The sequence below is a fragment of the Thrips palmi genome, unplaced genomic scaffold (assembly GCF_012932325.1).
Source record: "Thrips palmi isolate BJ-2018 unplaced genomic scaffold, TpBJ-2018v1 HiC_scaffold_12, whole genome shotgun sequence".
Lineage (NCBI taxonomy): Eukaryota > Metazoa > Arthropoda > Insecta > Thysanoptera > Thripidae > Thrips > Thrips palmi.
This window is the reverse complement of record NW_023144623.1, coordinates 10,426,066-10,448,366: the sequence shown is the minus strand read 5'-3', so window position 1 is coordinate 10,448,366 and position 22,301 is coordinate 10,426,066. Positions and strand designations below refer to the sequence as shown.

Below are 22,301 nucleotides of genomic sequence, written 5' to 3'. Positions count from 1 at the left end.
GGGCCTGGCCGGGCCTGGCCGGGCATGCCTGTACTGGTGCTGGCTGGTTGGCTGGCTGGGTGCGCGCTGCGCAGCCCCGAGGGCGTCTCCGCGCCCCGCCGCCCCGCCCCGCCCCGCCTCGCCTCGCCCCGCCGCGCCCCTCACAGTGTGGCCGCGGGCGAGCGCGCCCGGCCCAGCCGTGGCCCAGCCCAGCCAGGCGCACACACCGAGGGCGTGGTGGGGGGCGGGGCGGCGGGGCGGCGGGGTGACCCGCGGGAACGCCCGGGGCAGATCGGGATCCAGGGACCAAAGGGGTCCGAAAAATAAGGGGGTCTGGAGAAACAAGGCAGGGCATGCCCCGGCGGAGGCAGGGGGAGGATCAACTGATTTCGGTCTAATCCGCACGTCTTTTCGATTAGGGCGAGCTCGGGCAAGGGGAGGGGCACGGCCGGGCACCGCCTGGCACCGCCACGATCGCACGAGGACTCGGGGAGCGCGGCGGCGCGGCGGCATTGTTTTGCCAGAGCGACGCACCCTCGGTGTTTAATTTTTCCGGATGAGCGTTCGCCCGTTGATCCTGTGAAATATCACACCTCCAAGCGTGAAGGGGTGAGGATTCCCACACGATGTGTGACAGCGGCTCTCCACTTTTACCGACTCGCGGCCCGCTAATGGCGTGTCCTGCGTCCTGGGGTCCTCGGGGCGTCCTAGACCGAGTCCTAGACCCGGCCAGCCTGGAGCAAGCGGAGTAAGCCAGCCTTGGACGCGTCCAGTGTGAGTGGCCACTCATAACTCACGAACGGAGACCCCATTGGGGCTCGAGCAAGTGTATAACGGGTTGGGCACTGCTGTGCACCCGCTCCCCGCCCCACCCCGCCCCCGCGGGCCCCAGGGGCCAATCAGGGTTGTCCCGCGGGCCGCGGCCGGACCCTCAGTCGGGCGGACCCTCAGTCCGACGGCAGGGCGGCAGGGCGCCGGCACTGGACGTCCGCGTCCTGATTGAGCAAAGACCTTCCTCCTCTCGTCGTGAAATTCGGCCCAGTCGTACGGCGGCGCCTCGCGGGCCGCCGACGGGGACGTCGCGGACGTCAGAGACCTCGGGAACGTCGATGACGGTTAATTTGGGTCATTTGGCGCGAACAGCGCTTTCGTCGCTCTGCCTCTCTCCCACCGCTGGGGGGCCTGGGGGCGGTCGGCGAGTGCGAGAGAGACGGAGAGACCGCTCTGCATGACGCTGCCGTCCTGGGGAGAAAACACGCGCCGACGGCGGCGCCATGGCGGCGCGCTCCCCGGCGGCAGATTATCGAATTAGGGGCGTTTAGCTAGAAAGTGTCCTTGGGGACGGCGGTCGCTCCGTCGCTCTCGCACTCACGGGGCGTTCCATAGGGGAGCGCGAGAGAGACAGAGCGGCGAAATGGTGCTCTAGAGGTAATGCCAGCCCGCGGGGCCGCGGGGCCGCGCGACGAATCCGGGGCCGCGGTGACCGATGTTATCCCGGACGGCGTCCTGGCCACGACGGCGTCGACGGCGTCCTGGAGGCCGCGGGGCCGCGGGGGTTCCCCCGGGCCCTTCGCGCCGCTCGGTATCGCCGCGATATCGCGCCCGGGAATCGGGTCATGACTCATTCCGCGCCGAGATTTGAAACGCAGTAAATTCTCCATGTGAATAAATTAAAGTGCATTTTAAAAAGGGGGCGGAGTGAGTCGATATGTGGCGCATTGTGTTGGCGGCAGGAAGTGACGCAAGCCACGCCCGGCACAACGCGCGCAACTTTCTGCGCTCTTCCGTTTTTCGCGCTGCGCGCCGCGAAGCAGACTTCTCCGCAAATTGCAATCCTTTAGATAGAATTTTTCTGAAGAAACGGATGGTGAAACAGTCAGTCAACTTATTTTTCCTCGTTGTTGGGGTCACGCTTGCCGTGTGTGGCACACTTCTTTGATTTTACGGTGCACTCGGTCGTTTTCCTCCGCCCGGCCTGGCCAGGACGCCGCCGCCCCCACTGCAATGGTCGGCTAAGCCATCGGCGGCCAAACGTCGAAAAACAGCGCCGGGACGCGGAACGTGACTCGCCGTGACGAGAGTGTGACGAACAAAAGCGTGACGCTGTGGGCCGGGCGGGCCGCACCGCGCCCCCCGTTGTTCAGCGAGAAGGGGATGGGGGGGGGGCGGGGGGCTGCCCCGAGGCGGTACGGCGCTACGCGCGGGGAAAAGTTTTCAAAATAGAGTATGGCTGGGGGTAAACGCATTCAATATTTAATCCGCACGCAGCGGCGAGGCGAGGGCACGGCCTGGCTGCCTGGCTGGCTGGCTGGCTTGGCTCGCCCCGCGGCTGCCGCTGCCCCCGCGGCCCCGCAGCGCCACAGCGGCATACCAGCGGCACTGAGGCCAAGCCCGTCGGGGGTACATGATTTCACTGACGAGCAAAGTATAGAGGAGTGAATTATGGATCGCCTTGTACAAACAGCCAGCCAGCCAGCCAGCCCGGCGCAGTGTTGCCGGCCACAGCCCCCGCCGCGCCGGGTTGCGTTATTCGCAGATTCGTTATTCGCAGTTCGGGCCCCAGGACGTCCAGGACCGCGTCGAGCAGGTGGTAGCGCGAGGCCGCGAATGGAGTATGTCGTCCAGTCTGCAGCGACAGCCACGTTTGCTTCAAAGTTCATATCAGCGCGAACACCAGAAACGAATCGAAAGGCACCGTTTTTCTTCGGCTTCGACCACGGCGATCACCACCACTGCGAAAGTTTCGCCGGCGAGCCACTTTATCGCGACAGTGCGCAGTGTAGCGACGCCCCCTCCCCCACCCCCACCGCGCCTCGCTTCGCCCGCGGCGTTCCTCCGGCCCCCGCGGGGGCCCCGGAGCAGCGATGAGCAACTTTTAATGAGAAAATCGCGAAGCACGCGTTGGGGCCGGTGGCGCCGTAGGCCGAGGAGCAGTACTAGCGGCGCCAGCAGCGTAGCCGCGAAGCCGTGGCGTAGCGGGCCGCCTTATTTGCACGACCGCACTGTGCGCACGGCCGAGCCCACCACGCCGTGCCCACCAGAGGCCGATACGTTCGCCGAAGTCATGGCGGGCTCTGTGTGCCGATGAAGCTGGCCGGCCTGTTTGCCTATTACCATTTCAGGGGCCGGCCTTCCCTCGCTGCGTTTCGCCGCATCCAGTTCGTTTGAAACGCAGAGCGTACTCACTATTTTCAAACGTGGGGATGAATGGGTGTTGGAGAGAGCGACTTACGATCGAAAACGCGTTATTCGTTGGCCTACACTACTTGGGTGTCGATTACCGACCGACCTTCCCCTCCACTGCAAGCGGTGCCCGGCTGGGAACCGTGCCCTCGGCCCGGCCGGCGCGCCAAAGGTCAGCGGTGCGCTGTGAGCGGAGCGGTGGCTCTGTCTCTCTCGCACCCCTCTGGGCCGCCCCGGGCGTGCGAGAGAGACAGAGAGACGCAGCCACCGAGTCGTGTTCGGAATCAGCCTGCTGGCCGGCCGGGACGCCGGCGGCGCGGACGCCGAGGCGGCGTGGCGTCGATTTGAGGCGAACGACTGCCGCCGCCGCCACGCAATTCGTCCAGGCCGTGGGACTCGACGGGCTGCTCCGCGGTGACCGCGAACGTCGCCGCCGTCAACGCGGCGCTCGGTCCGCGCCGTGTGCAGACAGCACTCCCGGCCGGACGCAGACTCCCGACGACGGCGGAGTTTAAAATTGCACGCGTCGCCACGGGGGAAAAGGGGGGGGGGATACCGGCGCATTTTTTCTCACCGCCGCCGTGCAGAACAAGATGGAGTGCCAAAGGAACAACACGACAAGGCGATGGCCGGACAGGCGCGCCTCCGCCGTAAATCCCTCCCCGCACTCTTCGCCCCAGGCCGGACGCGGACGCTTTCCTGGCCAGCCAGCCGACGCAGCGCGACGCTCCCCGACGCCGCCCTAACCGCGCGGGGCTTCCCTCGCAGTTACGTGACTCTGCCGAACACCGCGCCGCCTCGGCCCGCCGGTCCGTATTCAGAGGCGCACGGTAGCCGCCTCGAAAAGTGATACATTCTTGCATGCCCGATAATCGGAGTAATTCGGCCTGTATTCCTGGCACGTCCACCGCGCGGCCGCACCCGGGACAGCGCCCGGGGCGCTATCGCGAGCTGGCGCCGCTCGCGGCCGGAAACCCATTCAAACCCCATTATACACCTCCCTCTCTTAAAATTTAAAGCGCGGAAAATATGCAGAGACAAAAATTTTGCGTTTTGAAGAGTCTCGGGGCTTGAGCCACTTGCGCGTCTTGCGTCAGAATTGACCCATCAGATGATCCATCGTTGCTGGGACTGGAGGCCCAAGGATGGGGTGCCTGATGAGCGGCGGCCGCTACCGGGCTGCGCGCGAGACGGCGTGGGGCGTGGCGGCCTGGCGGCCCAGCGCTACCGAGCGCGCCGGCCGCCGGGCCCCACGGAGGGGCAGGAGGGGCCGGCAGGGGCACTGGACGGGCTGGAGGGGGCAGAGGAGGGGGCGCTCGGAAAGGCTTGGTGAGCGGCAGCACTGCGGCAACGGGCAACGCTTCGCGCTGCTAGACCGGGCCGGACGGTCAGAAGCTTCTGGGGTTCGCCACGCCCCCGCACGGCGCTCGCCAGTCCTTTGTCGTTTTAACGCCACTACGCCGCGGTTGGCTTCAATTCGCCCTGTTATTTCTGAAGCGGCCGTCGTATTTTTCTTCGCGTACACACACGCTCGCACTCGCGCACGCACTGGACCGCCCCAAGGTAAATAAGGGCTGTGCGGCGGGAAGGCGCTGCGACGCCCGGCGTCCTGGCGTTTCACGTTGGCGGCCACGACGCCCGGCCTGGGGTGCTCGTTCACTCCGGCCGACCTCAAGCTGGGCCTCAGGCAGCCCAAGACAGCCCAAGGCAGCCTAAGGCCGGAGCTGGGCGAGAAGGAAAGCGACGCGCACGAGCCCGGCCCGCCCATCCGCCTGGCCGGCCTGCCCGGCCTGGCCGGCCTGCCCGGCCCCTCGGGCGGGTGGTGAGTGCACGGAGCGAGCGGAGTGACTCTTTAGTCTTGGGCTCAATCGGCCCGCTCGCCCGCCCCGCCCCGCCCGGGGCTACGGTCCAGGACCCCCGTGCCCCGCCGTGCCGCGGCCCGTGCCCGGGATGGCCTGGGATGACGCGGGAGGAATGCAGAGCCCCACATTCACACGATGGCACCGCCAGGCACCGCCGTTCCCGCGGTCATGCCCAGGACGCCCTCTGACGGACAGCATTCCAAGTCGCTGGGGACGGTTTCGACGGCTTGGACGTGTTCGATGGGAGGACAGTGAGACGTCCACCCGGGTGACACTGTGAGCCTGTTCGGCGTGGGCGCGAGGTGGCCGTCGGGCTGGTTCTCGTGTTGTTCGTTTCCATTTGGCCCTGCGCGCCCACGCCCGGGTGTGCGAGAGAGAGAGGAGACGCCCCGGGTCGTCCGCGCCGCTCGCCCCCCGCGGCCTCGCCGTCGAGGCCTCGCCGTCGAGGCGGGTGGCGGTCTTTGGTCCGTCCGGCGGAGAGGTCAGAGGTCAGAGGTCGCGCCGACTGTGCAGACCGGCCGGCCATACCGCCCGCGGCCACGGCCTGGCCTGGACGCCGCCGCCATCGCCGGCGTGAAAACGCAGACAGTTTATCCTCTGTCGAAACAAACATATTTACTGTAAAACGAAATTATTCCCCCGATTAGCAGTCCTTGTTCTAAGAAGGTAATTACCTTTCCAGACGGGTTGTGGGGCCCGGGGGCGCTGCCGAGTGAGCTATCGCTGTCCCCTGCGTTCATGTCACCAGGGGTCCAGGGGCCCAGGGGCCCAGGGCAGGGCGCGCGGCCGGGAACAATGGGCGCCCTGCCGCGAGTTGAACCCCGAATTCCGGATTGGGTGCCAAGCGCGCTGCCCACTCAGCCAGGTGGAAGCGACGGCAGGACAATGCCGCTTCGCGTTGCTTGCCGTCGCTTGGCGTCGCGTCATGCTGGCCGTCAGCTTTGGTGAGGGTGCGGTGACGTCTGGGGCGTGTCGCCAGACAGGGCGTGGCGGCGTGGCGGCGGCTCGGTGCACGGCGGCGCGGGCGGGGCGCTGTATTGCAATTCGTCAGGCCGCTCGGCCGCTTTGCGATTCAGATTAAGATTCGGCTGTTTCTGGCCGACGGCCCGAGGACCGCGTCGGCCGAGCCGCGGGCAGACACGTCCGGGGCCACCCCCGCGCGGCGCACGCGTCGACGCCGTGCCCTCTCCCCGTCGAACAACAAGCACAAAGTGAGAAGAAAGAATTGGCGGCGTCAACTGTTTTCGTTTTTCACGCCGTTTAGGTGGTCCTCGAGTCCTCGCGTGCGGCTGCGGACAGCTTTGGCGTGCCGTTTTGGCGGAGGTGGTGCAAAAGGGTATTTCCGACGGCTCGGCCGGCCCGACCGGGTCAGAGGTCGGCCAGGAACGCCGCCAATGGCCCGGCGTCGCCGCCAACGCCCCGCACGGCACTGTCGCTGCATCCCGGCCGGGCACCCAGAGCGCTGCGGGGGCGTCGTCGAGGAGGTCGTGATCGGCGCCATCGTCGTGCGCTCGGATTCCTGAGGTCGCGCCGCCGCCGGCGGGTCCCCGTCGCGCTGGCCGCGGCCGCGGCGCGGACGGTGTGGGCGTCGGGTCGGGCCGGGCCGCGCGGGTCAGCGAGTCGGAGGGCGCTGGCACTGTAGTCCAGCCTCGGAGCCGTCATTATGCGAAAGAGCGCTAATGGTGGGTGTCTTGCCGACAGCCTGGCGGGCTGGCCGCCTGGTCCGCCGTGCCGAGGCCCCACTCGGGGCTCTCGGGCGGAGGCCCCCCGGCTACGCCCGGCCACGCCACGCCGTGCGGCCCACCCGACGCCCCTCGACGGCCAAGCTACGGCCCCTGCGGCCACTCCCAGACCGTGGCGGGCCGAGGCCCCCTAGTCCACTCTCATACCGCCCGTCCGTCCGGCGAGGCCTGCCCTGCCCTGCCTGCCCGTTTGGGGCCCGCGCGCCGCACGCCGCTCGCCCCAAGGGGTGCCTCTGCCTCGCTCTGCCTCCACATGGGAACAGCGGGCCTGGATCTGGCGGCCCACACCGCGGCGAGGTCGCGGAGGTCACCGCCTTGGACCGCTTGGGCCGACGGGTTGATTCGGGGGACCGCCAGAAGGACAGTGCCTTCGTCTATCTGTCTCTCTCGCACTCACGGTGCGAAGCGCCGTCCGGAACCACTCTGCTGCTCATCTAGTATGGGAGCGTCAAGCCCGTCAGCAGCCTCCCACCGACAGCCCATTGCACAACGGCCTGCTTGACCTACTCCTGCACCGCGCCACCGCGCCCCGGCGGGTGTTCCTGCAGTCTGCGGAGCGCGGAGCGCGGAGCGAGGTAGCCACTTAGGAGGCCATCCTCTGCGCTGGCTCCCACGGGTGCGAACCGCGCCGCCGAGCCAGCCGAGCCTGGCCGAGCCCTCCGGCTGGAGATGTTGCAGGCCGAGGCGCACGAGGGCAGGGCAGGGCGGCCCGCGGGCCGTCACGACGCGAGGCGATGCCGCGATGCCGCGATGCGGCGATCAGGTGCTCAACGCCGCCACGGTGGTCACCCCGACGCCCCGGCGACTCCCACGACGCCCTGAGCCTCAGCGGCTGGCGTGAACCGGAGAAGTGGAAGCTGTTGGCTTGGTCTCCTGGGCCGGGGAAGCAACAATGAACCAGGCAAACGCGTGTTGCAAATTCATTTTAAACCAGATTGACAAAAAAAATAGAAATGAACCTTAGCACACGGCAGTGTCCGAGGCCGTCGATGTGACACTCGGGAAGGGCCAGTGTGCCAGTGCAGTGTCCAGCTGTCTGGGTGTGTGCCGACCTCTTCGCAAACCGCGTGGTCATTGTCTGGACACTGCACTGCAGCGCGAGGAAGACGAGCGCAAACAGCACTGCAGGTGTGAGGTGCAGTGCAGGGCATACACGGCACGGCGCGCCGCGGCGCCATTGTGCCAGACAGGTCGCTGTCTCTCTCGCACTCCAACGGGGCGTCCCACGTGGCACGAGGGCGACAGGGACGGGGCCACGAAGGCGCGCCGTTCGGAATCCGCCTCGGGCTGGAGCCCCTCAAGGATAGGCAACCCTGCGGCGCTGCGGAGACCGGCGGGCCGGCCCGCCCAGACGGCGACTGCAGGCGCCCGCGGAGCGTGCCTGGTGTAGTCCGCGCTGTGGGTGTGTGAGTGGGTGGGAGTGCATCCTGCGGTGTGTGCGTGAGTGTGGTGGGTGCGGTCCAAAGACGGCGGCGCACGGCGAGGATCAAAAATGAACAAGAATGGAGGGGCCGCGAAGGAGCGGGGGAAGGACTGGGCGACAAATGAATCTCGAAGAAAAGGGAGACACCGAATAACCCGTTCTGAGTGTGTGTGTGTGTGTGTGTGTGTGTGTGTGTGTGTGTGTGTGTGTGTGTGTCGACCCGGACCGGATGCTGCGTGTGCCTTGTCGCATACGGGTCTCGCTATCATTCAGAGAAGCAGGACGACGGGGAGCATGGCGGCGAGGTGCGGCGGTGCGGCGAACAGTGACATATACGCGCGGCTGGCGGGTCCCCGCTGGGCCGCCCGGGCCGCTCCATCCGGGCCACGGCCCGCCGGCCGCCACGGGCCGCAGCCCACACCGCGGACGACGCGGACGCGCCGGGCGCCATCGAGCCTCCTTTGACGCGGTGCTCTCGTGGGCGGAGGTCGAAGAAAGGAGGTGGCCCCGCGTCGCCCCCTCTGGGGCTTCGTGCGCCCCGCCCCGCCGCGCCCCGCGGGGCAGTCTGGCAGTGGTCTGGCAATCCGGCGCGGTGGCCTGTTTTCGGGACTCACGGTTATCGCCACCGGGGCTGGCCGTCGTCCGCCGGGCGTTTGTCCGCCGTCGCCGCGCGCCTGCCCACGCCGTCACCCCTTTGATGGCGGTGTGCACGCCGATGTGGTGGGTGGGGACGGCGTGGTGTTCGCGCCGTAGTCCGGGTGCAGCGGGGCCGCGGGGGCGCGGGGGCCCCGTATCGCCGTCTAGCCGCGTTCCCGGCCGCACAATGGCACTGCAGAGTCGGTGGCCCTCCCCGCCCCCGCGGCCCCCGCGGCCCACGCGCCGCAGACAGCCAGTCATTCCGGCATCTCGGATACATATCTCAGGCTTAAGCAGCGAGCGCTGCGCCGCGCCACGCGATCCGGGACTGCACGCCGCCGGGCCGCCGCCGTCGCGGGAGTGTGCGCCGGCGTACTGCGCATCGCTGCATCGCTTGCACGCGGGACGACGACATGCAGGCCGCGTGGGTGGTCACGCCTGTCCCGCGGTTCCAACTCTACCGACGTAAAAATATACTCTTCGCGATGAAGCGTGTTGCACTGTCCCAAGCCACTTTCGCCAACTCTGCGGCTCTTCGAAGTGCGAGAGAGACGGGGCGACACTGCTCGGAATCGGCCTGCATGCTCTCGGCGCCCGCGGCGTGTGCCAGCGGTGAAAACATTACAGCATTGTGTGGTCCGGCATTCGCTCATTCCCCATTCGGGGAGGGGGAGCATGATGAGGGCAGGCACCGCGGCAGGCACCCTGAACCCCGGAGCAGTGGCGGCGCGGCGGCGCGGGGGGCACATCCCAAACCTTGCCATCTTTCAAAGCAAACAGTCCCTTTGTTAATTGGGGCTTACGAATTCATAGTCCTGGCCAGACCCCAACGGCCCCAACGCTAACCGACCCCCGCAGCGAGCGGCGCGCCGAGGCCGCGCGGGGCCGCGAGGGCCCCAGGGCGCGCCGAGTCGGGCGGGGCGGGGCGGGGCGGGGCGCCATCCGCGAGCCCCAGCGGAGCGCGGAACGTAGCGTGGAACGCAGCCCCACGAGCACACCGCCAGCAGGACCCAGCAGCTGAAACTACCCCGGGCGCCATCCGCCCTGCCTGCGCACACACGCACACACGCATGCACACACACACACACACACACACACACACGCGCGCGCACACGCTGGCGCGGAAGTGGTGATGGCAGAGCGAGAGAGGAGAGAATAATGAACTTATATAGGCAAAGAACGAGAGCAGGCATGATGATAGAGAAGTCTATCAGAGAAACAAGCCAAAAGCGTGGGTAAGTCGTTGGAGTGGTCAGCGGTGCCAACCGAAATGTTGTCTCACAAAACAGGTCATCAGCGCTGCTGTTTATTGGGGTGCGAACGCCACCGCGATCTAAAAGAAACATTTGCTCTCATAAATGAGTGGCATCCGTTGGAAAACACCAGTGGATTTAACAGAGCACAAAGGGCTGAAGTCTGCATTTTATTTTTAATCCGTTCGATGACGCGCCTTTTCACGTCCATGCCAACGGCGAGCAGTGAGGATGCCATGGATCGCTTCAACACAAAGAGTCCCCCCCCCCTTTCCCCACGGGTAGACGCCACGCAGCACGTTGTACATTTAGCACGGAACGCGTGTTTGCAGAAGAAAAGGAAACTAAATACTGCTGCAGTTCTACTAAGAAAGCACACTGGCTCACTCCCACCCTCGCTTTTACTCTCTCGCACTCACACACGCACGCACACACACTGCTTGAAGGGTTGGCGCCGTTGGCGCGCAGCTTTCATATTTGCCCGCGCTCCGCTCCAGCTCTTAATTAACCCGGGACGTTTTCCAAACTACAATAACGATGCCGTGGCACTGGCGCGGCACTGCCAACAGAGCTAAGCGGCAACGGCCGGCAAAACTTTTGAAAATAAACAACAAAATACCAAGTTTGAAATGTCAGAAAATGTATGAAAAATTTGTAAACACAGGGTATTGTTGCTTGTTGCGAATATCGGAGTCTTCCGTTTTCTCACCCGTTTCCCCTTGTCTCCTTTTGTTGCAGAAGAAAATGTGAGGTGGGCTCCGACATGGAGGGCAAGGAGCCCAAGGATCTGACCGCCAACAGGGCCATGCTGTCCAGTGCCCACATCAAAATGAGGTGAGAAATCCGGTGGCGCTGGCGTTCGCCGCTCGTTTCGAGACATCGAAAGCGGCCCGCACTTCGAGATATCGATAAATCGAATCGGCGCTCGTCTTTTTAAAACGGAGCAGATTCACTCAGCGGCCGCCTGTCGTGGCGCGGGCCCCGCGATAAGCATCTCAGGACAAATTGCCGCGCGAAGGGAGAGGAAGAGAGGTGGGGAGAGAGAGAAGGGGGAGGGAGGAGGCTTGATGCATATTCCGCGGCATTGCGTGGAATCGTATCGCGGACGTTGCCGGCGGCGGTGCGTCGCCGCGCCCACTTCACTTGACCCCAAAAGTGCGCGCCGTCGGCCGTCGCCAGTCCAATTTGGACTTTTATTATTTCGCGCGGCGTTTCGTTTGATTGTCTTATACTTGCTGTAACCTTGCCGATTCTTTCCGCAGAGACAAAATTTTGGTTTTTATTGCGTGCAGGCTGCTGTCGCCCAGTGTGTCGCCCACTGCCTCCAGCCACTCGCCGTCCCCGCCGGCCGCGCAGGCGCCACAGTCCGTCTACAAGGCCACGGGCATCCCCAGCGTGGCGGCCGCCTCCAGGTACACGGCGCCCGTGCACATCGACGTGGGAGGCACCATCTACACGTCCAGCCTGGAGACGCTCACCAAGTGGGTACCACTCAGTCGCGGGGGAGTGTGTCTATGTGATAGAATGTTTGTGTGTGTTTATGTGTGTGTGTGGCTTATTGTGCGATTGTGTCAACAATCCACCTGAGGAGACGTCGGTTTGGGAAACGGCCCCGAACGTGCTTTGTGACGGGGCCAAAGTCCATCCAATCAAACGGCGGCATGCATTCAAACCAATTGAAAGCAATTGAAACCGCGCCGGCCGGTTCGGACAATGGGCCAGACAGAGACGCAGGGGCCGTATTGACCCGTTTGCATTATTCGGCGACGCATAGAGGAAAGTTTGGCGCGACTCGGCGAGCGCCGGGGAACTTTGCAGTGCAGGCCCGCCGCCCCGCAATGAATGGAGCGCTGCCGTCGCCTGGGCCGGGCCAGCCGAGCCAGGTGTAGTGCAGTGTAGTGTAGGGTGGATTGATTGCAACACTGCTAAACGCCGCGCCGCCTCGCTGTCGCTTGCTTTCGTTTTCCAAGGGGTTTGGCGGTGTTGGCCGCGTCGGTATGGCGGCGGCACGCGGCGCGCAACCACGACGACGCGGTGCTTGTCCGTCAGCGGGGGGATAACTTATTACCGCGACCGGCATGCAAGCCATGCAAGCACTCTGTCGCTCTGTCTCTCTCGCACCCCGCGGACCTGCGGTGCGGGGGACAGGCGACTTTTCGGAATGTGGCGCTGCAGGGCCGAATGCTAGCCGCGTGCCCCTCCGAGGTGTCCTGTGTCCTGGTTGTCCTGGGTGTCCAGGGTGTCCGCATGGCGACGGCGGGAGGAGTGGCGGCAAAGCGAAACGCCCAATGAACGGATGGCAATGAATTGCAGTGGGGGCGGCGCGGCGCGGCGCGCTCTGTGAATCAGAGTCTGCCGACAGGAGGGCGAATCCGCGCTCGGTTGCTCCGTCTCTCTCGCACCGCTGCGGGCCGCGCCGCGAGAGCGACAGAGACAGCCGCTGCAGTGTCGCCAATAATTCAGGCGGGCCGTCGTGCACCGCGGCGATGTCGCGGTCGCGGCCACCCACGATCGGCGTCCGCCGCCGCCCACCACTCCACCGCAAACTCGCCGCCTCGGCCGCATTGGTGCTGATTTTTGTGCTGACGTTGCAGGTACCCCGACTCCCGCCTGGCCAAGCTCTTCAACGGCAGCATCCCCATCGTGCTGGACTCCCTGAAGCAGCACTACTTCATCGACCGGGACGGCGGCATGTTCAGGCACGTGCTCAACTTCATGCGCAACGCCCGGCTCCTCATCCCCGACAACTTCTCGGACCTGGACCTGCTGCTGGAGGAGGCCAGATACTTCGACATCGCACGTAAGTCGTCCCAGGCAGCCGCCATGCAGCCGCCATGCAGCCGCGCGCGCCGAGGGTGCTCGCTTCGAGCAGGCCCAGCTACGCTCGACTGCTGGTTAGTATTCCAGTGCCATCGTTAACAATATCTGAGCTCGAGGGCGCGGCCAGAGGCAGGGGCAGGGGCGGGGGAGAAGGGTCAGTTTCAAAGCGCCTCCACTGACGGCAGTGACGGCCCCGGGCAGTGGGCGCTGCAAACGCAGCGAAGGAAGCGGTGGACATAGACGGAGGTGTCCTCCGTGCCGGGGCCAGGCCGCCGGGCCGCCAGGCCGGACAGGCCACCCTCGAGCAGCGCGATGGCCGACATGGCGGCCAGCGGTGCTGGCTGGAAGCACGGACTGGAAGCACTGCCTGGAAGCGCTGGCTGGAAGCACGGGATGGATAAAGCGAAGGGCGGTCGCCTCATTGTCTCGTTACGAATGCAAGCCAATTTCTTTCATCCGCGAGAAATAAAAAGAAGCCTCGCCTCGCCAGCAGTAAGTACTTGCTGTCGAGCGAGCGAGAGAGGGGGGGGGGGGAGCCCGCGGGGCTGGCCGCCGGCGCGCGCTGGCCGTGCGGAGGAGAGGGTGCGTCCAGGCCGGCGCGGGGGTGGGGGCGGCTCGGCGTCCCGCTTGTGTGAACAGTGTCGCGACGCCATGGCGTCCCCGCCGTCGCCGACGTTCCCGGCAGCGGGCGCCTCCAGTGTGCTTTTCGAGGGTTCAAATACCCGTCCGTTCCGAGAGACGCTGGTGGCGTCTTGTCGTTCTCGTCGAGAATAAAGCCGAGATATCCCTTTGGTTTGTTCGCCCGGGTCGGGGCGGGCCGGGGCGGAGCGAACGCTAACTTTGCACTACATCACAGGGTACAGGGTACGCACGCCGCGCCGCGCCGCCGACTTTCAACAAAATGAGCGATTTCGTAGACTGCTCCGCGTTCCGCGCTCCGCCGGGGGCGTGGCATTAGAGAGGTCGATGCAGGCCGTCGCGGTGGAGGGGGGAAGGGGGAAAGGGGTGCACGGGGATGAGCACTCCGAACTCCCCTCGGCGAATGATTACCAGCCCCCTGCGCCGCGCAGTGCCGCGCAGTGCCGCGTAGCCGCGTACCTGCAGTGGTGCGTCCCCCACCCCCACCCACTCTCTCTCTGTCTCTCTCTCTCTCTCTCTCTCTCTCTCTCTCTCTCTCTCTCTCTCTCTCTCTCTCTCTCTCTCTCTCTCTCTCTCCCTCCCTCTCTCTCTCCGCGACCCGCACCGCCCCAAGGAGGCCGCGCCCCGGGGGCTCGCGGAGGGAGGATCGGGCGGACGAGATGAGTGCGCCGGAAACGGGCCGAGTGTCCCCGCCGGCGCTCCGTCTCTCTCGCACCCCCACGCGACGCGACGGGCCGCGACGCGCCGCCCCCCGAGTGCGAGAGAGACGGGGCGAGTCTGCCCGAAGGCTCCGCCGGGTTGCCTATCCCCGTCGTGGAGGAACTCGCCCGAGGCGCGCCCCCTGCGCCGCGCTGGAGCGGCTGGAGCTCCAAGGCTGGAGCCCCGGCGGCTGGAGAGAGACGGGAAGACAAGGACGCAGCAGCGCCGCGGGCGGGAAGAGTGACAGAGAGAGAGGCGGAGAGGATGAGATGCAAGAGAGAAAAAGGGACGAATGAGGGGTGGTGCCCCAGTGGTGCCCCAGTGGTGCCCCAGCGGTGCCTGGGGCCTCGGGGCTGAAGATGGGATGGGACTCGTGATGGCGACTAAGCAAAGCAGGCAAAGCAGGAGGACGAGGACGAAAATCGGCTCGACGAGGCGAGGCAGCCGAGGCGGCCAAGGCAATCGGCGGAGCCTCGCTAGCGGCCCAGCGGCCCAGCCTCGACGGCGTGCTCGGCGGAGCGGCGCGCCGCGGTTATCAGTAATGTTTCCCAAGGTGCGGCACCGCGGGCTTGGTCGTGCTGGGCCGGTGGGGGGCGCGACGGTGACTTCCCTTCCGACGCGGCAGGGAGATTGACCCGATCGTCTACTGGCGTGCGTCTCCGCTCATATCCTGGCCATTTCCGCATCACGTCGTCCCCGTGATCCGCGTGATCCTCGCCGTGCGCCTCGGCCTTGTTAGCCCGGCCCCTGCAGGGCGCGCCCGCATCGCCCGCATCGCCGCACGCTGCAGCAACTGGTGGCAAATGCCAGTGGATGTCGCCTCCGTCGCCGCGCCCCGCCGCCGGGCTGCCGGGCCGCCACCCCCGCGGTGTCCTCGCGCCTCGCGGCGAAGGTCGCCACGCCGTCATTCGGGGAGCTCACTGAGGTTCAAAGCCTCGGAGACCCTACAGGTTCAAAACGTGCAATAATTCATAGATTTGTGCTTTTGATTGATTTTTAACGACTTAAATTTTGACGGTCTTGCTCGCGTACAATGAATTTTCCTAGTGGTCGTGATGATGGTTGTGGGCGTGAGGGGGCACCGTCGTCGCGTCGTCGCCCGCGAGGAAGGGTGGACGGGGCGCGAGCACGCCGTCGACGGACGGGCGGTGCGGCGATGCACCGGGGCTTGCGGCTGGCCGCCCTCGATGCTGATCATGATCATGATGAGCGGCATGATGAGGACGCGCCGCGCGCAGCGACGGGGAGGCGAAGGGGAGGGGGCGAAAGAACGGCAAAGAAGCAGAGGGGAGAATTGGGTTGTGTAGCCTCGGGGGTTGAAAGAGAGGCAGGGGTGGGGCGGCGGCGGGCGGCAGGGCCCGCGGCGGGGCGAGCGGGAGTTGCGACAGGCGGGAGGGGGTGGGGGGCCCGGGGGCGGGTGGGCTGCGGGCGCGGCGGCCTCGTCCAAAGTCGTGCAACTGCGCTTGCCCGGCGCGCCAGTTGCGCCTCCAAGCCGCGCGCCCCCGGCCACTAGGGCCACTAGGACCACGGCGAGGGCCTCCACGGACAGGGCCGGCGCCGCACCGCCGCACCGCCGCACCGCCACTCGCCCCCAGCACCTCAGGCAGGACGCCTAACTCTCATACGAGGACGTGTTGGTCTGCAGCGTGGCCCCGGCCTCGGGCCCGGCCGGCCCGTCAGGATGGGAGATGCCGCTTGCCGCTTGCCCCCGGTGTCCCCGACTACCCGGTCCACCGTGTCATTTTCGGACGGAGATTACGCTGGGCTAGGCCGTAGGGGGCATGAGGGCGTCCTAGCTGCGCAACTAGCTGTCGTGTGCAGCAGGCGGCAGCGCGGCAGCAGGGCACGTCGGAAGGGGTGGCCGGCGGGCGCCAGCGGGGCGGCTAGACAACACCGACTTTGTCATTTCGCAGAGCTTGCCCCGCCGGACCGCCGCACCGCCAGGCCGCCACCAGGGGGCGCCACACACGCCACACACGCGGTGCGCCGAAAAAGGACAAGTTTACCGGCCATCCTCTGCAGAGGCCTCGTGCCTCGTGCACTGGGAAATAGGGTTGTCCGTGGCCTGCAGGGGCGGCCAGGCTGGGCCCCTCGATGGCGGAGCCGCCGAGGCGCACGCGCCGCCCTGGGATGTGCTTTGTCGGGCACGTTATTTGCGGGGGCATGCCCTGCCCCGGCCGCCCCGGCCCCCGCCCCGTCCAGCCGGCGAGCCACGGCACACTACACTATTTGCTCGGCGGAACAACAACGACGCCGATGCCGCCGTCTGGTCTTTATTCAGGCCGGCGGGGACGCGACATCGACGTCGGTATGAAAAATCGAATCGCGCCGCCATCTCGGCGGCATCGCATCGCCGTGACTTGATAGACCATCTCGTTTCCACGGCGACGGCGATGGCGGTGACCTCCCCGTGGCCATCTCGGCGCGGCTCGGCTCGGCGGCCCGGCGTTACGGTTTCTCGGCCTCGTCCGCCACGACGCGTCGCGTCGCGCCGTGAGAAATCGGGCGAGCGCCGCCCACTCCGATGACCTTTGGCGGCGGCATGTTCAGCTTGTTGCTGCTCTTGGTGGCGGCGGCATTTTTTCCGTGCAGACCATCGCGATCGGCGATCCGCCGCCGCACTGTATCGACGCGGCCAGCGCCCAGAACTGGGGCGCGACGGCCACCCGTCCGCCCCCGCGGCCCGCCCCGACGGCCCCGACGCGGACGAGCACGCCGTCGACGCCGGCCGCCGGCCGTCGGTAATTGAAACCCCGGTGCACCTCGGCGCCGTGGCCAGCCGAGATATCGACGCCCGTCTCTTTTCGAGCTGCTGGCCGGCACGGCCGGCACTGCCCCGGGATGAGTTTGGTTCAACGGTGCCCGCTCCCCCGCCCCGCCCCGCCCCGCCGGCCCCGGGGCAAATATTTGAAGGGCTCCTAATGAGAACGGCTCACGGCCCGGCGGGGCGGACAACGCGGCAACGCGGCCGACGCAGCGCAACGCGGTCAACAGGGAATCTTGGGAAAACAAATGAAAGGGATGAAGGGCGAAATTTTCAACTGCTCAAGGCGAATAAGGGCTGGCGGCCCGCGGGCACGGCCGGGAACACGCGGCGTGGAGGGGGATGCCCTCGCCGACGGCGCCATGCCGGGACGGGGCCGGGGGAAAAGAGCGGAGTAGATAAACAAAGGTACGGTGAGAGAGCGAGAGAGAGAGAAGGGCGAAGGACTCGAAGATCATGCGCAGAAAAAAGGCCGTGCTGGTTACGAAGAAAGCGGTCCTAGAGTTAGATCGCTGTCGAGCGTGAGCCAAGAAGGCGCCTTGAGCTTGCTTACTGGCTGTTAGTCTCCTCGAGCACCGCGCCGCGCTCGAACCGGACCGGACGGCGGGACCGAAACTTGGCGACGCATTGTTTCCATTTTCAGCTAGAGGCGCGGTCTAGGTCTATGCGAAAGGCTTTGGCACAGCGCCGCACAGCGCAAACGCGGCCATGAGCAGCAGGCTCATTCCGAGAGTCGTTTTCGTCCCTCTGTCTCTGTCGCACTCATGGGGCGTCCCGAGTAGGTGCGAGGGAGACAGAGCGACGAAAACGACTCTCGGAATCAGCCTGCAGGACGGAACGGAACGGAACGGAACGGGCTGGCAATGGCGGCCTGGCCGTCCCCGGCGTGCCGCCCGAGGGGACGCCCGCGGCAAGGCGTGCCTGCCGCGCCCGCCGTGCCCGCCGTGCCCCGGGGCAGGCGGCGGAGTACGTGAAACAGACAAAGAGAGACGCGGGGGGAGGGAGAGGGAGAGAGGGCCGGGGGACAACGCATGTGGACCCGTCCACGAAGCTAAACCCCTCATTTCGACTAATCCGATAGTGCGCGGGGAATCAAGTGTGAGTTTGTATGGACCAACACACTCGCACAAACACACAGACGGCCGTCTGGGGATGGACTGGACAGGGCACAGTGCCTCCACTGGTATTGGAGAGGGAACAGCCACCCCTTCCTTCTGCCCGGGCCTGGCCAGCTAGCCGAAAGGAACAAACAGTCACTATCGTATTATGCTGCATATTTATACTTTTGCAATATCCTGCGTCCAGCCAACCGGGGTATTGAGTTTCGGGGTTGGTGGCACGGCGCACGGTGGCGCGACGGCACGGCGGCACGGCGAAGCAGGTCACGAAGCTCGTCATTTCCTTGTCGCTGTTTGTCCTCCGAGGCGCGTACGGAAATGGGCATCGGACTCGGAGACGAGCGCAAACCCCAGCACTGCGTTGCACTGCGTCGTCCGAAAACAGACTGAATGTTTTGTTTTGTTGCCCGCAGCGATGGTGCGGCAGCTGGAGCAGATGCAGCGGGACCGCCACCAGAGGACGGCGACGTCGTCCCTGCCGTCGCGGACGCCGGACCGCGGCACGCTGACGGGCACCCACCCCCACCACCCGCCAGGCCTCGGCGGCGCGCTGGCCCCCGCCGGCCACGGCGACGCGTACGAGTGCGTGGCGCTGCACGTCAGCCCCGACCTCGGCGAGCGCCTCATGCTGTCCGGCGAGCGGGCTCTGCTGGACGAGGTACGTACCACGACGCTTGTCGTCCTGCAGGAGTGGCTAGCCAGTCGCTAACCTCTCTGTTGCTGCAGGTGTTCCCCGAGACCAGCCAGGCCGTGATGGACACGCGTCAGGGCGCGGCGTGGAACCAGCACGACCAGCGGCACGTCATCCGCTTCCCGCTCAACGGCTACTGCAAGCTCAACTCGGTGCAGGCCATCCAGCGCCTGCTCAACGCGGGCTTCAGCGTGGTGGCCTCCAACGGCGGCGGCGTCGAGGGCCAGCAGTTCTCCGAGTACCTGTTCGTGAGGCGCGCGCTGCCGCCCTCGTGATGCCCGCTGCGCCCCCGGCCGCCGCCGCCGCCACCCCCGCCAGCCGCCCCCGCCGCGCCCGCCGCCCCGGGGGCCGTGGCGTTGTTCCGGCCGCCGGCCGCCCCCGCGCCGCGCGGTGAGACGCGCCACGCTGTGGGGGTGGGGGCGGGGCTCCACCAGGGCCAGCAGGGTGCTGGCGGCGGTGCCGGGGGCGGTGCCGGGGGCGGCGCTGGGGGCGGGGGTGGCAGAGAGGACGCCCACGCCGTGTACTGGCAGCGCCTGCTGCTGGCCCGCGGCGTTTGGGATGAGTAGCGCCGCGGGCCCGGGCGGCCCTGAAGGCCGGCGGCGAGCCCTCGGGCGGGGAGCATGGCGGGGAGCCACGCGGACCAGGGCCATCCCATTCGGTTATAGGAAAACAACAGCCTGCCGCCGAGTGCTTTCCCCAAAATGCGGCGTCCTGGTCGTTGAGCTGCCCGCCATGCCCAGCGAAGTCGAAACGGGGCGAAACTGGAAACGACCTCGACGACCGTCGTGGACCGCATTGTCGACATCAGTTGTTTTTGTTTCTGTAAAGCAAAAACAATTGTTTTGCCATTGTTATTTTGTTCTTCTTTAGTAGTGTGCGGAGCAGAATGCCACTGTCGGAGATCCAAGTAGTTTATTTCTGTGATCCCCTTAAAATTACCTTTAACCGTCTAGTTCTCTAGTTGCGGCGATCCCGTCCGGAGTGGCTGCGGACACCTCTAGATCTCTCTTGCCCGGAGCCGGGTGAATCAAAACGCAAAAAGCATCGTAGCGCCGTCCGGCCGTCCGGCGCAACATTATCATACTTACGTAATTGTATATTCTGTGATATATATCGTAGTTATGTTTAAACTCGTTTAGTACCAAAACCGTAGTGTCCTTACTCTCGACTCTCATCATGTAAAGTAACCCTCCTCTCATCTCTCCCTAGGAGCCTCTGACACTATGTAAAATTCACTTCAACTTAATTTATTTGTAATAATGTACCATAAAATATATGTCTAACTCCGTAACGATTCGTTGCCATCTTTTTGTACTTGCCTTTCTTAGCTTAATATGGAATCAGCCACTCGGTTGTACCTTCCAACTCGTTGTAGACGGATGGTTGTGCCATAATAATGTACTCTGTAGATAATTCATCTTGCCTTCAACTGTCTAATTTAATTTTCTAAATCGCACGGTGAGCCCTTACTTAGTCCTTAAACCTCTGTTGTTGTTAGTCCTTTGACAATCATGCCAACTGTCTTTATTTATGCAGTAATTTAATTACGCTGTGCATTTCGTCACATTCGTTTCTCTTTCTTTTCATATTTAACAAACGTTGGAATTGAATTATAACTAAAGTCAACAATATTTTGTGTTAAAATAAAGACAATTTAAAGTGGATCGCTCGTGTCTCTACCTCGTGGCTCGGCAAGCGCCGTGCGGGTATGCAACGCGTCGGCTCGCGCGCTGCGTGGTTGCCTATCCCAACTTCGCAGGGGCTTCAGGGGCTGCAGTGCGCAGCAGTGCAACTCTGGCAAATCTTCCGACGACCAAGTGAACGCCCTCGCATTGCTCAGAGAGACTTTTGGGCCCAACGGGCGCGGACGACCGGGGGGAAGACCGCCAAAAACGCGCTCTGTCGCGCATGCGCGCACACGAACACACGCACACATTCTCGCACGGGCGTGCGCTCCGAGACACGAGTCCCTGGGGCTGAACAAGTAAGTCTCGGGATTCGCCTCGTCCGATGTTGGGCGGGGCGGGGCGCCTGGTGGCGGCGATCCCCTCCAGGCGGCCCGCCCGCGGCCTCATCCACAAGACATTTAACATGTTGGGGGATTACATGAGCCGGAAACAGGCGCACCGGAAGAAGCGAGCACCAAAGTGACAAACACCTGCGCATCGCGGCACGGCGGTGCGGCGCGGCACCGCGGCGAGGGCCCGGGGGGAGTGTGGGGGAGTGTGTGTTCGGAACCTTGTTCCGCCGTCAAATTGGGCCGCTGTGTGCTTGGCTTGCGCCAGGCTTGCTTGTGCCAGGCGTGCGTCACTACACTGCCTTCTTGCCTACGCAACTTGAAACGCGTGTTCTGGCTGGCGGTGCTGGCGGCATGCTGGCGGTGCCGGCGGCAAGTCGAGGCCCTCTGGGCGGTGCGGCCGCGGCCGCAGAGGCGGGGCGGGGCGGTGCGGAGCCAGGAGATGGAATCACGTGGTTCAGCCCCAAAGTCGCTCTCCTGGAATCGCCGCTGGCGCGCTGGCGGGACGTCGGGACGTGGGCAAGGACTGGTCGTGTAGTGCGGGCAGCCTCAGGGCGCTCCCGGCTCGGCTCGGCTCGGCTCGGCTCGGCTCGGCTCGGCTCGGCAGGCTCCACTCCGCGCCGCACGCCTCGGCTCGGCCCAAGCCCCGGCTCGGCTCGGCCCACATCACAAAGCAAGTAGCACGTCTCGTCCGAACGGCCGGCGCACTCGGCATCACGTATAGCAAATTCATTTTATTTGGGCAAAGTTGGCGCGACGCGTGGCGGGGCGCGGTATCCAATCTCGGATAAAGTTACGCGGCCAATGTACGTGCTCGCGCGGCTCGCGGCAGTGCAGTGGAGGCGGCCGGGGCGCGGGGAAGTCCTGGAGGCCGCGCCAGCCCAGCCCTCGCCCGAGGTCGTCGCTCGTCGCGGGGTCGAGAGAAGGTGGTAGAAGGTCTTGATCCCGAGGCCCGCTGGGCACCGCTGGGCAGACTAGCTGCTAGTCGCCGGCAGCCCGGCTGGTTCGGGCACCGCCAGCACCGCCAGTTCGTTCGACTGCGCCGCCGGCAACGCGCGCCACTTTTGAACGCGACCTGGCATTGGCCGGGGGCGTACCTGCCTTGACAAAGGTGGGGGGGTGGGGGCGGCAACCGGAGGGGGAGGGGGAGGGGCACGCAGGCCGCTGCGCAGGCCCCGGGGCGGGAGCTGTGTTATATGAATGCGAGCCCCGGGCCTCGCATCATTATCTATGCAGATGGACCCCCGGGACTCGGGAGGGAAAGAGAGAGGGAAAGAAGAGGGCAGAAAGGGGGAAAGAGAGAGAGGGTACGGAACTGGCGGACAATATCCCTCTGCCTGCAGTGCCCGCAGCCGCACCCTGCCCAATGTCCGCCGCGTATACGGTCACATTTGCCACAGCATTTTGCAGCATTTTCAGCGATTCCCATTAATTGACCGGGCTGCCACCGAAGCTTGGACCCAACTCCCCCTAGG

General features: G+C 65.4%; 1 protein-coding gene across 1 annotated transcript in view; it reads left to right on the top strand.

Annotated features, from left to right (window-relative positions):
- The window catches only part of LOC117639863 (BTB/POZ domain-containing protein KCTD15), a 32,986-nt gene extending 13,889 nt beyond the window's left edge, over positions 1 to 19,097 (top strand). The window contains exons 3-7 of the mRNA XM_034375807.1: positions 10,817 to 10,912; positions 11,371 to 11,559; positions 12,673 to 12,878; positions 18,532 to 18,776; positions 18,845 to 19,097. Of these exons, the coding sequence (XP_034231698.1) occupies positions 10,817 to 10,912; positions 11,371 to 11,559; positions 12,673 to 12,878; positions 18,532 to 18,776; positions 18,845 to 19,084 (976 nt within the window). The 3' untranslated portion in view covers positions 19,085 to 19,097. The remainder of the gene's footprint in view (positions 1 to 10,816; positions 10,913 to 11,370; positions 11,560 to 12,672; positions 12,879 to 18,531; positions 18,777 to 18,844) is intronic.
- The last annotated feature ends 3,204 nt before the right edge of the window (positions 19,098 to 22,301 follow it).